The sequence below is a fragment of the Cryptomeria japonica genome, chromosome 11 (genome assembly GCF_030272615.1).
Source record: "Cryptomeria japonica chromosome 11, Sugi_1.0, whole genome shotgun sequence".
NCBI lineage: Eukaryota > Viridiplantae > Streptophyta > Pinopsida > Cupressales > Cupressaceae > Cryptomeria > Cryptomeria japonica.
The window spans coordinates 264816328-264832553 of NC_081415.1; the positions used below are offsets into that span (position 1 = coordinate 264816328).

At 34.9% G+C, this 16226-nt stretch overlaps 1 protein-coding gene across 1 annotated transcript; it reads left to right on the plus strand.

The window, feature by feature from the left end:
• Positions 1–14484: 14484 nt before the first annotated feature.
• LOC131069717 (male-cone protein 1) lies at positions 14485–15456 on the plus strand. The gene is made up of 2 exons (XM_058005251.2): positions 14485–14835; positions 15290–15456. The coding sequence occupies exons 1-2, from the start codon at positions 14580–14582 to the stop codon at positions 15295–15297; spliced, it is 264 nt and encodes an 87-aa protein (XP_057861234.1). The 5' UTR covers positions 14485–14579; the 3' UTR covers positions 15298–15456.
• Positions 15457–16226: the final 770 nt, after the last annotated feature.

The window sequence follows — 16226 nt, forward strand, 5'->3', positions numbered from 1 at the left end:
TAAACTTTTAAGGCCCTTGACTATGGCCAAATCTTTCTTTTCAACAAAATTGTACTTAGCCTCATAATCCTTCAATCAGCACCACAACAATGCTATAGTGGCTAGAGAAAACATACATTATGAAATCCTTAGACATATTGGGGTTGGATAGCATGAGGGTCGAACAAATAGCATCTTTGATTTTTTCGAAAGCCTCTTTAGCTTCAGGAGTCCATTTAAAATGCATTTCCTTCTTAAGCAATAGGGTAATAGGCCTCACCATCCCTGCAAAGTCTGAAATAAAGTGGCTATCAAAGTTAACCTTACCTAGGAAAGACTGGATGCCCTTTTTATTGATAGGAAGAGAAAGCTCCTTTATTACCTTCACTCGATCAAGATCAATAGAGACTCCTTCCTTTGACACTACGTGTCCTAGTAATTTTCCTTGCGAGATCCCAAAAATACATTTCTTTGGGTTCAAAGAGATGCCAAACTCCAGACACTTTTGGAACACCAGCTCAAGATGATCAAAATGATCTTCTTTGTGTTTTGAAAACATGATCAAGTCATCCAAATATATGAGGATAATTTTATTAATAAGATCCTTGAAGGCTAGGTCCATAGCTCTTTGAAACTTTGCATCGACATTCGACAACCCAAACAACATTTTTTGGTAAGCGAATGTTCCCCATTTGGTTATGAAGGTTGTCTTATGTTGATCTTTTGCCTTCACCAATACTTGATTATAACTCGATAAACCATCTAACATTGAGAACATCTCTGACCCTGCTACCATGCTTAACAATTGTTCCACTTGTCACAAAGGATAATGGTCTTTTAGAGATGCTTGGTTTAAGTCCCGAAAATCCACGCAAAGCTGGATATCCCCATTATTTTTTCTGACTGGCACCAAATTAGATACCTATGTACTATGCTTGATGGGGTAAATGATTTTTTAATTATTTTAGCTTTCTCAATTCTTGGGCCATAAGGGACTCGATTTTCGGATTGACAGGTCTTTGCTTTTGTTAGACCGACTTGGCCCCATCAATAAGCTCAATGGTGTGTTGAATGATGCTGGGATTGTACCCTTTCAAATCTTCATAGGACCATGCTAGTACACCTACATACTCATCACAATATTGGCCCAATCTCTTTTGGTCTTTTGAAGGAACTTCCTTTCCGACCTTGAGTATTCTCCCACATCATACCAACATTTTGACATAGTCCCCTTTATTAGCCGTAAGTTTTTGCCTATCATTTTTGGCATCATCATGGTTGAACAAATTTTCTAGGGTGATTAATCCATTAGGGAGCTTGTTGGATTTTAGCTAAATGATCTGATCCCCATAAGCCTCTTTTACCTTAGGTTGTAGTTGATCTACAAACTCTCCTTTTTTTTGAATGAACGAGGCGATGTGCTCATTTCTTTCAAAAACTTTCCAATGGGTGTCATTGTCAGGAATAGTTGGCCGAAAAACCACATAGACTACCTGGGGGTTGGTGAGCAAGTCCTCAACAGGGTCAAATTGTGATCCAATCATAGCCATCTGATCAACGGAAGCATTTGTCTTTTGAGGAATTATCTGGATGTTGAAAGTGTCAAAGCTTTCGATCAGATCCCATGTCCTATTGCGATAAGATCTCATACAAACATGTTTGGTGCTAGAGATTCCTCAAACCTGGTGCACAATCAACTTAGAATCGCCCAAAACTTTCAATTGCTTTATACCCATCCTCTTTGCCAAGCACAAGCCTTGGATCAGTGCTTCATATTCTGCTTCATTGTTAGAGCAAGAAAGTTGTAGACAAAAAGACTTCAGGATCCGTTCACCTGAAGGTGAAGTGAGGCAAATCCTAGCCCCTAAACCTACATTGCATCTTGCACCATCAAAGTGTAGGGTCTAGAGTGCAGAAGACAACTCTTCTTTAGTCAATGGTTCTTTGGTAAGTTTTGGAATGACTTGATTTTCATCAAAAATGTAGTAAGTACCAAGACCTGTGGCATGGTAGTTGGAGTATGGATCAGAGTCTATGAATTCATTGAGAAAGATCTCCTGATCAAGTGGAATATCCCTGGTTACTTCCTCATCCTTGAGAAGCTCTATGGTTTTCCTTTCTTCATTTGAGATGGAGGTATGATTTGGTTCAAAATTGAGCATAGCTTGATCCACTACGTGTTCAATGTGAAGGGGTTCTGAAAGGATTTTGAGTTTGGCACCATGCTAGATTCAAAGGATAAGGTGGGACCAATCTAAGGATAGGTAACCTCCTATTTTGACAATGAAGTCTCGAGAAAGGCAGAGGCCAAAAATAGGTGGGATGTCAATAACTACCACTTCTTGAGACATGGTAACACTAGGACACGCGAACAACGTCAACGGAAGGTTTTTGATAATACCCACGGTCTGGACCTTATTCCTGCCTAGCTACATAATGCCCCTATTTAAAGGCTCATATTTGATATTACAAACCTCAGTGATTGGCTTAGGCATGATGGTGGTGCTAGCACCAAAATCTATCATAGAATTGTGCAAAAGCTTATCCCCAACTATGAGGGTCAGATAGAAAGGATTTGGTCTAGGCTTACCTTCTGTTTGGGATTTAGGAGGCATGGCTTCATTTGTCAACACTGTTGGTGAGCATGATCTATGCATGGAGGGCTGAAACCTTTCTTCGCTAATCTGTGGAGTTTTAGCGGCATTTCCTATTGCATTTTTTCCCACCTCGGATAGAGCTTCTTTCAATCGATTCTTTTGTTCTAAGATACTAAGGAGATCCCATAAAGAGACATTGGTCGGGGCTTTCTTCAGTTGTTCCACCACATATAGTACTGACAGCACCGACGCCTTTGGCTCTCTTGGCTTATAAGGGATAAACTCCTTTCTTTGGTATGTGATAGCAATTGTGGGTTGTTTAGGAGCTTTATATGCAGTCAATCTTCCCTGTGTGTTTATATTCACCCCCATGAAGCACCTTTTCAAGCCGATGTTGTAATCTGATTGCAATTAAGGAGCTCCAAAGTTTGATGTGGCTGCATCATTTGTGAGCATGACATCTTCGTCCTCCTTCCAAGAGAATAGTGCATGGTTTGGAGCTATCTCTGCTTCTTGTTGTATTGACATACCTTGCGTCTGGGCAATGAGAGACGCATTATCCATGCCAGGAGATGCGTAAACCAAATCATCTGGTACCATGCCTAGGTTTCGTTGCTCTGCATTTTTTTGTTATAGATTGCCTCTTGGATAATTTATTGGAGCATAGGCATTGTTACATGGAAATCACCAAGAATTGGTATCGTCCATTAGATTATTTTGTCCCACTGTCAACTCCTTACCAGAGTTAGGATATACAGTTTGTAAAGGATTGGGTATCGGAACTATCTAGCCATTTGGCTGGCTTGGGGAAGTTTAGTTGCTTGCATACTAGTTCTGCTGATATGCGGGACTAGTCCCTTGGAAATTTTGTTGAAAAGGGGGTCTAGCAGGTGGGATTTGAGACCTTTTCATATTGACGATCTCGTTCAAGAAAGTTCTCAATGAATTTTTCATATCACTAACCTCCAGAGCCAAAGATGATTGTGGAGGCGAATGTACTTGTTGGGGTCTGGGGTGCATGTACATAGATTGAGGAGCGGATGTGCTGGGCACAACCTCTTTAGAGGCCTGATTTGATAGCTCGGGAAAGACTGACATGAGTGGTTGCAGCGCAAGCTTCCCAACATCGATCATATTATTTTTTGCTTGGACTGCTAATTCAAATGCTTACGGGAGGGTATTGCCTCCTAGAGAAACAATCATTACTAATATATTAGAGTTGAAGGATTTCAAATAAAAGACAAATGCCATATCCATAGGATTGCGAGTGGACGACGGTATTCTTTGTCAGGTCCTCTGGAACCTTAAGCTGAATTTTGTCACTGCTTCCTGAGGGGTTCTCTTTATCGTAATCAATTGGTGCATCAAAGATGACCTATCAATCTTGTCAGAGAATCTCGGAAAGAAGCGGTTGCCTAGCTGATCCCAATCTGCTATAGTGTTTGGACCTAGGGATCTATACCAATCTAGAGCTCTCCCTTTAAAAGATTCCCCAAGAAATCTCAAGGCTATATTTTTCTTGGTGATACCATGGACGATGCAGACATTGGCTATATCTTGTAGGTGTTCCCCGAGGATCTTGTGACATTCTCCAGTAAATTTAGGGATGACCTTTAGCACAGTGGAGGGAATCGATCCCCACACTATAGGTGGAGTGGGAGGATTGAGAGGACTTCCATTGTTCCATGTCACAAAATTTCTAGGAGGAACCCCATTATTGTAGGAGCAACTGCAGGGAAGATAGGTAGGCTCTGGGAAGAAGAGGTTGCAGCCAAATAAATGTTTACCAGGGGTGGAAGGAGTAAACTGGGATTTAAGGCTGTCTAACTCATGGTAAAGGGCATGTGACTCATAAACTATCTTAGGCTTATTCAAAATTTGGGTCCCACTAGGCATACCAGAAAAAGAACAGTTGACTCTAAATTTTACCTTAAATGTGAACAACCTTATGGGAAATTCAGTGATGGGGGACCTATTGCGCAAAAATCACTGAATGACCTCCAAGTTTAAGAAGTCGGCTCTTCATTACAATTGGGAAGGAAAGGGGAAGGAGGAAAATTAAAGCAAAATGGTCTACACTATTTAGGCGATGCGCTAGAACATTTTGGAAAAGCATTAACAACATATAAAACCTAGAAACATCTAGTTTTAAAGCCCATTCAACAATCTACATGCCCAGAACCATTCGAGAGAATAATCCAACACAACACCCATTCAACATAAAATGATATTAACTATTCATTCAGCAGATAACAAGTCTCAAAACATAATTTAATCCATGAAGTCTCACAACAAATATCATAGAAGTTATGAACTTGAAAACAACACAGAAGTCAATATATATTAAGCTTCAAATAAAACCATCACAAAGGCCATAGGCACAATATGATCTATCTATCATTCACTAAATTAAATCAACATAAAGGCCTCTTCAAATGAGCCAAAGTCTAAAAAACTCTCTGAAAGTCTTAACCCCTAAAACAAGGAAAATGTAAGCATAAATAGAGCCCTCGGCTCAACTAACAGCTCACAGCATCAGCAACCTTCCAGCAACCACTTCTGACCAGAAAACCTATCATGACACCTCGCGAGATCATACCCAACAAAATCACCCCCGAAGTTGTTATTTCTATCATATCATGGCAACCTTCATACCTATCGAACAAAATCACCCCCGAAGTTGTTATTTCTATCATATCGTGGCGACCTCCATCCCTGCCCAACAAGAAAACCATGATGTAAACCGCATACTAACTCATGAACCACAATTGAAGGCGTGTGATAGCTCAGAGGACATCTAAAAATGAGCACAAAAACCAACCAAATCGAGCAGCGCGGAGGCACCAAGTGTCCTTATCCTCGCATGATGAATGGTGGGGCTGAGAGGAGTGCCTTGTCATAAAAACCCAAGCCACACGACAACTCCACATTCCCCCAAACTCTGAATGGGAAAAGTGAGCAATCAGAAGCAATGCTGAGACGACACCTGGCTCATGCATTTTGTATGAGGAGCATAGCTAGAAAATCAAAAGGAACGAGCACCACTCGTTCAAAATGCCGCCTACGGATGACTCTGAAATAATGTTAATAGTACCTTAAGAGATAAAACTTCAAAATGGTTTTGATCCTTTCCTCCTTATTCGATTGATTCTTTTCAAAAATTAATTGATTTATTTGTTGAATATTTTCAAAATAATACTGGTCCACAAATTACTTTGACTAACTTGGCACATTGTAAACAAGGTGTCGAGGAAAAAGTGATTGATTTCATTGGTATATATGAACATTTGCATTCATAAATTGCTTATCATGTACCTGATGGTGATGTTCAAATAATTTTCATTAATAATTTACAAAAAAACATTATAGACAAGATTTTGCTTTTTGATTATGCATCTTTCACACAATTGTGCACAACACTTCATAATTATCAGCTTCAAGTAAGTCAATATGAACCCTCTTCAGCATTGACTTCGATTGATAAGAATGAAGATTCTCATTTAAGAATTAAAAAATTTATAAAACAAAACAAGAAATTCATCAAATATCAATACCAAAAAATCTTCAAATCATATTGATTCTCAGGTGGTAGCTAAAGTCCCCGTTGTAGATCACTTTTCCTCAAAATTTAGACATTGCAACTTCACTCCTCTTTCTGAATCATTGTGTAGCATCATTCTTAAATTAATTAATTCTAATGTGATGAAGATTCCTCCTTTTCATCCCATAGATACTTCCAAGCCTTTGCCACCTTCTTTTGATCTTAAAGCCTATTGTCAATTCCATTGTCAAAATGGCCATCATACTAATAAGCACATTAGATTGAAGCATGAAATTCAAGATCTTATTAATTTTAATACTATAGTAGTGGATGGCGTGAATGATAAAGGAAAAAAATATGTGGCACCTCCTAATCAAAATTTATAAATCTTTAACAATCCTATGCCTTCTCACTCTATCAATCTTGTTAAGCACAATGATAGAGACTTTATAGCTATTAATGATATATTTACTGAAGTCAACAACAATGTTTTGAACTTTATTGAGAAAGATAAGCCTGAGTGTGACCCTTGCATTACCTTTGACTCAAGAGATATCATTGAAGAACCTAATGGACCATTATACATTATTGCGAAGATTAAATGAAAGGTCTCACATGGAGTGCTCATTGATCCATTATGTATGGTGAATGTTATCATGAAATATTATCTCTATACACAAAAATTTCATCAATATAAATAAGATAAGTATGATGTTGTGGCTAGGGTGCATGATGGATTTACTTGTCCCACTATAGGCTCCATCACCCTTCCCCCATAAGTTGGTACTAGGTGCATGTATGTTACCATTTCTATTATCCTTACCTTGGACCAATTTTGTGTTAAGTTGGAAATCCCTTGGCTTGATTCCATGAAAGCTATCCATTATACTATTCATAATTTTTTTAAGTTCCCTCACAATGGGCAAGTTATATTGATCAATCATAGTCTTTGTCAGCCCTTAGCTAGTTGTGGAAACTTCACCCTTTGAAACCTCAACCTTTGAAACCTCATCAAGATGTCCTTTTCCTATCCTATCAAAACTACAAATCTAATAAAATATCGGTAATAAGTAAACCTAATGATTCTTCATTTATGGATATGGACATTCTGCATCTGCATCCTAGACCTATACTCCTTCCTACTCCTTCTATTCCTCCTAGATATGTTGTGGTTCCACCTCCCAAACACTATAAAGGGAAAAGAGAGAAGCACCCAATATCTTGTATCTCTCAACCTAGCACGGTTTCTTTCATTCCTCCTTCCACAAAGGAAGAAAATAAACCTATGTTGAGTAATCCTCAACCTTCATCCACACAAGCTTTGAGTCATAACAAGAGAAATTGTAGTGCAAAATAACACCAACAATGATTTCATGCCAAGGATCATGAGCTTTCTTCCCAAAGTGTTTCCTCCCCTAAGTGGGCGAATTTGACTAAATCCCATTTTTTAAACATTTTCCTAATCTTAGGGAGGAGCTTTATCTTGATCACCCTCATCAAAAATTAAAACTATCTATTAAAAATGATTTTTCCTCTTCATCTATTCCACATGTGAGATCTACTATTGTGATAATTTGGATGATTATTATGATAATTTAATGATGTGGATACTAATGATTTTGATGGTATGTTTGAAGTTGAGATTAATCATGAATTATCTTCAAGGTTTTCAAAAGCTTTAATCTTAGCTCCTAGTGATACACATAGTGATTTATCATTAGAGCATGGTCCTTGTTTGACATTAGTGATAGCTCCATCTATTGTACTACCACCTCTAAATGATGTTAAGTAAGATTGGGAGGCAGATGATTTGCAAGACTAGCTTCACTCATGCAATAGATTATTTAGTGTGTTTGATTGCATATAATGTTTTCCCCATAATGTGATGCTTGGCATGTCTTTGTGTTTTTTTAATCTCTCTTTGGATGAACCTTGTTGCCCCATTGTTGCAAAGCAACAAAGGGACCAAACCTGTTGTGACATTCATCTATTTCTATCTCACTTCTTCTTTTGTGTTGTCTACTTGGGAATGATGCAAAGTGTTGAGATCTCTTTTTGGTCTCTTCCATGTTGACCCAAAAATACTTGTGTTGTTCATCATATGTGTTCTTCTTCCATTGTGCTCAGTTCCACTACCTTTGGGGGTTGAGGTCAATTCATCACAATCACAATCACAATTAAAATTGATATACATTATTTATTTGATACACATATTCACTCCAAATAGTGGATCTCTTATGTTATCTCTCTTTGTGTCTTGTGAATCATCACCTTTGATTTTCCCATGCTTGGGGGTATTTCATTGTTGCAATGTGCTTTTTTTTTTCAATGCAAGTTTTCTACCTTAAATCAATTGTTCGCAAGAAGGCATACACAATCACTTCAATATGGGGCATACACTTTGCTCTATACTAAACTTTGTGCACACACCACAAGGTTTGGTTTGTGTACTTTGATCATACATCATGATATGTTGGTGCAAGCTACAACACCCATTTTGTATTCAATTTTTGTTCAAATTACTTTTCAAGATGAGGCTTTGTTTTGTAATCTTTGTGCTTGAGTTTTTGTTGGATTATTTAGCAAACCATGGTTTTTCTTTGTAATCTCCCTTTCTACTAGCATGACTCATAGTAAGAAACTCCTTACTAGACCAAGTAGTTCTGTTTCTTCTCTTTCTCTCTCTCTTCTCATATGGCTCATAGTAAGTAGCTCCTTACTAGACCAAGAAGACATGTATCTTCTTCTTTCTTGCATGCTCTATCTATTTAATCATTATTGCTCCTTTTATCTTTATGTTTCAGACATATAGGATCATAAGTCCCTAGGGGCTTGGTGTTTCTTTTCTTTTTAATATCTTGATAAAAGTATTTCGATTCTATCCTATACTTTATTGAGAGTATGAGCATAAGGTCATACCCCTCTAAAGTAGGGGCTAAATGTAGTGTCGTAAATTGTATCCTCATATAATTTCATTCTCACTTGAGTCTCACCTTGGTGTTTTTCTTTCTTTGCCCTGATTATGCTTGATTCTACTCAAACAAGTGTGAGATTTGAGGTCTCTACTCTCTTTTCTTAATTCTTGACATTGTCCCAGTCTAGAAGGACTAGAATAGGGCACCTAGAATCCTATTCATCTTGTATTTGGGTGGTAGGCGCCATAGTATAGGCAATAGGGGGCCCAAATTTGAACCCTCTAATGGTTAGAGAAAGTTGAGCGAGAAAGAATACCCAAGGGAAACCTCCTTTGTATTTTTCAACACTTTTTGTGAGGTTGAGTATAAAATCAAGTCTTATCCCCTTATTTGAAACATCTCTCATAAAGGAATACATGTTACATCAAGCAATTCCAGTGAGCAAGCAATGAAGGATCATCAAGGCAATGAAGGAGAGATCATGTATTCATATTTTCAATAATTCAAGATGGAATTCATGATAAATTTGACATGAGTTTCCACCTAACAACATCAAATTTTCATGAAGACTTCAAGATATGAAAATTCATAAGGAAGGATGTATCATTTCAATTCAACATTTCATTTTAGATATAGCCTCTTCTCTACAAGTATAAATTCTCTTTTCTATCATTTCTTCATTATAGGGTTAATTCCAAACCTAGGGTTTGACCTAGGAAAACCCCTATCAAATCAACACTATTTTTCCTCTCTTGTATTTGTATGTTTCAAGTTTAGCGAAGAAGGACTATAGATTCAAAAACAGTTGACCGAGACAAAGAGATCTAGACTTTAAAGAAGCAAAAAACCCTACAAGTTTCAAACAAGTCTGAAGCATCTGACACTTTTTCTAACAAAATTTTATGAAAATATTCCAAGTGACATTCCAATCTTGAATCTATTCATAGCATCTACATCAAATACCTTCAAGACTAGGATGCCTAGCCACATAGTCCAATAGTTTTAGGCTCAAATTACCGACATGGGTTCCTCTCTGATTCCCATTTCTATATTTGTTCTCAGAGTCTGCATATCTATTATGTAGTTTAGTGTTTATGTTGATTACTTCCAATTTTACATCATTAACCCTAGTTCTTGCTTATCATCATTCTATCTTATCCAATTGCATCTACACTTAGCAAGTAAACAATCCAACCCATTGTGCCCCTCTCCCAAGCATTTGTAGTTGGGCCTATTGGTTGTTTCCCAAATGTATGTTAATGTTAATGGGTTTAATTCCTAGTTCTCATGTTTAGACTAGTGAAACCCATTTTCACACATTTGCAGGCTCTATAGTACCATCATTAATTATAATTATCAAGTAAGATCTCAAGTTTGAAGAAAAAAGAAAAAGGAAATAAAATATGCTCTCCCTCTTTATCAATATTAACATCATACTTCATAGATGACTCAAAATAAAATAAAAATAATTAATTTTCTCAACAACCAAGTTTCCTTCCTTTATTTCAATGAATAATTTTGTTTAATTTTAATGACAAGTTATTTACCAAATTCTTTATTTGATAGATTTCATGTTATTCTTCTCAAAAATATTAGAAGGATGGAATTAGAAATAAAAATGAATATGGTTCCTTGAGCCTTACTTTTGAGCTTCTTCTAGACTTCATTTGATAGCTTAGTAGTCTTTTTTTTTTTCAAAACTCACCATTGATCTCTTTCTCCCTAGAGATCCTTCATTTTTAGTTTCCACAAATTATACCTATAGTTATTTAAATTTTCAATCTCCTAATAGTATTTTGTCACTATGATTTTATAATCACACTTAAATATGCAATACCATGATTTGATCAAATACTCATTCTCTAACCACAAAAATTTCACAAGATTGTAAGAAATATGTCTCTCTTTAAAATCAAATTCTTTGATACCAAATGCTGACAATATAGTGACATTATTAACAATTAACTGTTTTAATTTGATTTAATTATAAAAATAAAATAATTAACAATAGATGCATATACAAAATCAACAAACCATATGAAAACTAGATATATGTGGAGAAACCTTTGTGATAAAAACACTACCATAAAATTGACCCAAGCCTATATTAATACCAATAAAATAGCACACCAATGCAATCCATTTATCCCTTTAACTAACAATAATCCAACAAGATAGTAATATGTACAAAATAACTTTATGAACTTCTCTTCACTGCCTCCATTTTATAGGAAATTCAAGAACAAGAAACCACAAAGGGTTATTGAAAACTAAGAGTCAAAACCATGACTCGCTAGAAAAAGCCAACTACCACATAGTTATTGTAAGGCTACTAAAAATAGAGATTAAATTCTCTTAAACCTCATTTATGTGTCATTGATCCTATCATAATCATCATATTAACCAATTTCTCAATGTAGGCTCTCCATGAGAGCAACCAATGTCTTTTCATTATACTTGAAGATCTTCAATGACTATAAAATTTACATTATTCCAGGAAATCTTCATATTCAATGTATTATTTTGGAGGATAAATAATGTCCGCACCCTCACATAGGCATCTCATTTTTTGCACTCCAGGAAATAGATTTTGGTACTTAATGTTTGTTTTCCTAGAATGTAAATTATGATCAATAATTGGAACCCAATATTTAAAATTAAATTAGCATTATTTAATATATTATATTTGTTTTCATAATGTTTATCTGATCCTAGATTAGACCACACCAATGGTCTAGTCCTCTTAGTGTGGTTTTATCCACTACTCGTCTAATCTTTAGTATTGGTCAATGCACTTGTGACTGTAAAGATTGATGATTATGATAAGGAAACTTTGAGAAACTACTAGTGTGCAAAGGGAAAATGTGAAATTTCCTCCATGTTGCTTGTGGAGAATACTGAAAACATATCAAGAATGAATGCAAGCTCGTAGTCTCTATCTAATGTATTATGAATGGAATCTAATTATTTGATTTGTGATTTCTTTCAAATGAGCTAGGGCTTGTATCTAACTACAAGATACTTGGTGTTCGATTTGAAGTGTTTTGGCATACAAACCGATGAGTAATGATCATATTACATGAAAGAGTTAACTTAAGAAAGTAGAAAACTAATTTTAAATAAGGTGGAATAGACTATATGGATGACCATATCTAGAGGATATATTTCCAACCACAAGCAAACACACATGCAATGACAAAAACCTACAAAGATAGATTGATCTTGTTGTACAATAATGAATATATTTGCATCCATAATCTAATACATTGAAAAAAATGTATAGAGATAGATTGACATTGTTCTATAGCTATATATTAAGTTAGGCATAGGTTACATTTAGTATTAGGATTATTATGCACGTAAAAGAAGGAAAATTAAACATAGTTACATTGTATTTATGATAAGGATAGGCGTGCACTTCTTACTCTACAAAATTGCATTTTAAAATGGTGGATTGGTATGAGTTGTTTTCTTAAACATATTCATTATATTTTATAATCATACAATGGATTTCATCATGTATTTACAAAAGATTATAGCATGATTAATCCTTCTTATATTCTTGTTATAGAGCTGCAATTTGCTAGCCATATCATTGCTCATGTGATCTTCATACAAAAGATATGCATCATGATCAAAATCATCTTGCTCATTAAGGTTTACATATTTTTTCAAAAAAAAAGTACAAGAGGAGTTTCAAAAAGATCCATAGCAACCAAAACTTTAAACCTAGGGCTACACCTAATGGGAAGGTGAAATCCTAGAAGATGTTTCGGCATACGATCCTAATATATGATTGAACAAAGATAAAACAATTAAAGAAAACAAATTTTAGATCCAAGAGAAAGGTTGTAAGAGATTTAGAAATTAGATTATAGCTTAAGAAGGTTAACCCTAGGGAAAAGCACTTGATGAGATAAAGAATTTGAAACTATCAAATTATAGGGAAATAAAGTAATCCTATGATTATTTTAGAGTCTAATTAATTGATCCAAAATGTAATAAATAATTTAACCAAACCTAAATTAAGAACCAAGATTGTAAATGCAATTGAAAGTTAGAGCGTTGGAGTAAGTTAGATCTATTATTTGAATTTGGTAGGAGGGGTGGCTTATTTTATGTACTCTATGTTTGACAACTAGAATCAAACTTTTGAAATTGAATTAGGATTATTTTGATTGTTATAGATTTGTATTGGGAATGCCTATTATGGTCTTGAATTGGATTGCATTTGTATTTAAGTTCTTATGGTGTGGTATTGCCTTCTACTCTTCTACTCTTTGATACTAATGTTCTTGTGTATCTAAAGATGGTGATGCTTAGAAGTACCATGGGGAGAGTACTAGTGTGTAGAGGGGAAGTGTGGAATTTCCTTGTTAACTAAGAATATTTAATTTATGAGAAGTAGAAATGAACGTTTCCTAAATAATAAGTTGATTGTGTAGTGCATGCATATGTAGTTGTTGATGTAAGCTCTTAATCTTCATATGATGTAGCTTAGATGAAATATAATACTTTGATATGTTGATGCTTACTATATGGCAAGTCTTACCTTAAACAAAAGATCCTTGGTACTTAATTCAAAATGTTTTGGCATGCAAGCTAGTTGATAATGGCCCTATTCTACCAAAAAGGTCAACCAAGAAGAGAACAAAACTAATTTTGCATAGGGAGGACTAGTCTATTTGGATGATCCTTAAGAGAAGATTTACACCCACAATCCAATACGTGGTGATAGAAACTTATAGGGCCAAAATGATCTTTCTCTATAGTAATGAATTAAGCATAACATAAGTTACAATTTACAATTATGCTAAATTTAATATTAGAATCAATTTATAGGTAAAACGAAATGACAAATTAAATATTAAAATATTATTTTTGTTAAAAAAATATGAGTATAAGACAAGAAACTAAAAAGACAAAGTGTGCAGTTTTCTCCACTACAAAACTTAAAATTTAAAAATAATAGATTTCTATTGGCTAATTATTTAACCATATTCATTGTATTTTTAAAGGAGTAAAATGACTAAAATGTAAAATATTGTTTTTGTTAAAAGAAGTATGAGTGTAAGAGAAGGAACTAAAAAGACAAGGTGCGTACTTTATCCTCTGTGCAAGATTTAAAATTTAAAAATAGTGGTTAATTCTTTAACCATATTCATGGTATTTTCAAAGAGGTAGAGTGACTCAAGTGTGGTAGAATTGAACCATGTGAAATGTCTTAGGTGCTTGATGGTTTGTTATACTTATTATCTGTTAGCTACACATCTCATCTCTGTTTCTCCATAGAATCCATTGAATTTTGCATGAATTGAATAATTTAATACCCATATAAAGCAAAGAGGTTGGGGCCAAGGAGCATGACGGTGCTCAAACATATTGTTTATAAGAAACAGTTAACTCACACAATCTGTATTGTCTTTGAAATGAAGGCTATATAAAGAGGAAGGCAGAGTGCTAAGTGACAACACTCACTGCATAGCATAACATTGCATTCATTGCCTTGCACCATCTAGTCTGTTTTCTAATTCTCTCTTGAAAAAAATGGGGAAAAGTTTCGTGGCATTGGTTGTAGCCATGATGGTGGTGGTGATGATCCACAGTGCAGAGGGAGCAGGAACTGATTGTGCAGCTAAAGCAATTGAGTTGGGGCCATGTCTGCCAGCAGTGGGAATGAACCCACAAGACCCAACTCCTGAATGCTGTGCTGCTCTCAAAAATGCAGATGTTGACTGCATCTGCAGCACTGTTGAAGCCACCTTCAGACTGCCTTCTGAGTGCAATGTTCCCCCTGCTCAATGTACTATTCCAGAAAACCTTTTCAAATTTTCTTGAATGTTCTATTGGCTTGAATAATCTATATTTCATGTTCTTATGTATTTCTATTGTCTTGAATGATCTATATTTAGATAGTATAAACTTTCCACAGTTCATTAGTGGATCCAAGTTTTTGAATAAAACTTGTGTATTTTTTTCCGACGTTTCGAATCATTTCAGTGATTCATCATCAGAAAGACGTAAAGTTATTGAGAGTGATTCAAAACATTGAAAAAAAAATACACAGTTCTTATCTAAAAGCTTTGCATATTTCATGTTCTTATTTATTTCTTTTATCACCCAAAAGACTCAAAGTTATTGAGAGATTTAAAACGTTGAAATAAAAATACACAGTTCTTATCCAAAAGCTTGGATATTTCATGTTTCTTATTTATTTATTTTGGCTTGAATGATGTAACTTGTGGGTATAAATGCAGGTTCTTGAGGGTGATACTGGAGCTTCTGTACTTGCAGAGTCCATTTCTATCTGATGATGGTTATCCTGAATAAATTGATGATATCTACTTGAGCTGTAGGTTTAGAGCATTTGACTCCAAACCCCATTTTAAATAAAACTCAATAAAACATGAATCTCATTTTGCCATGTAAGGACAGTCATGATTTTGCTTTCCGTATATATGATTCTGTTTATTTTGTTTTGATGTTACTTGGTATTTATTACTCTGGGTGTTGATCATGAATCAGAATCAGAAGGTTTTAAACATGTGAATGTATGGGCTCTATTAAACATCATTCCACAGTAATAATTTTAGTAATTTCAAATAATGGGGCATGATGTAAAACGTCAATATCTTGGTGTTATTATCAAAGATATAATCTATGGGCCCTATTAAACATGATTTCACAGTAATGATCTTAATAATTTCAATAAATGGAGCATGATCTAAGTTATCAATGGAAGTAACGTTATTATGAAAGATATAACGGTTTTGTAATTTTTCACTAGGAGTTTTGGTACTCAAATTTCAAGAGAAGTTCTATTAGAATCTATTATAATACGTTATAATTATGTTTCCTACTTTGACATTCCAATATTTCTTATTCACACTTTCCAAAAATGATATGTAATAGTCATAATGACATTGTCATAAATTGGTTAAAAATATATCAACATGTTTAACTCCCTCTTACAAATCTTCTTATGTGTCATACATGCTCTTACATTCTTATTATGAGAACTCCAACTTTAGAGGAGACGACTTTTGATTCAAGAACTTAATTGATCCTTTTTTAAAATTAAATATCTTGGAGATCACTATGTTACCATAACCTACTGGAGTTAGTTAAATCTTATTTTTATTATTTTTTGCGACCAAATATTATTCATATATAACCTTGAAATTATATTTTAAG

Excerpts from the sequence above, each read along its gene's own strand:
- LOC131069717 (XM_058005251.2), top strand. The coding sequence starts at position 14,580 with ATGGGGAAAAGTTTCGTGGCATTGGTTGTAGCCATGATGGTGGTGGTG.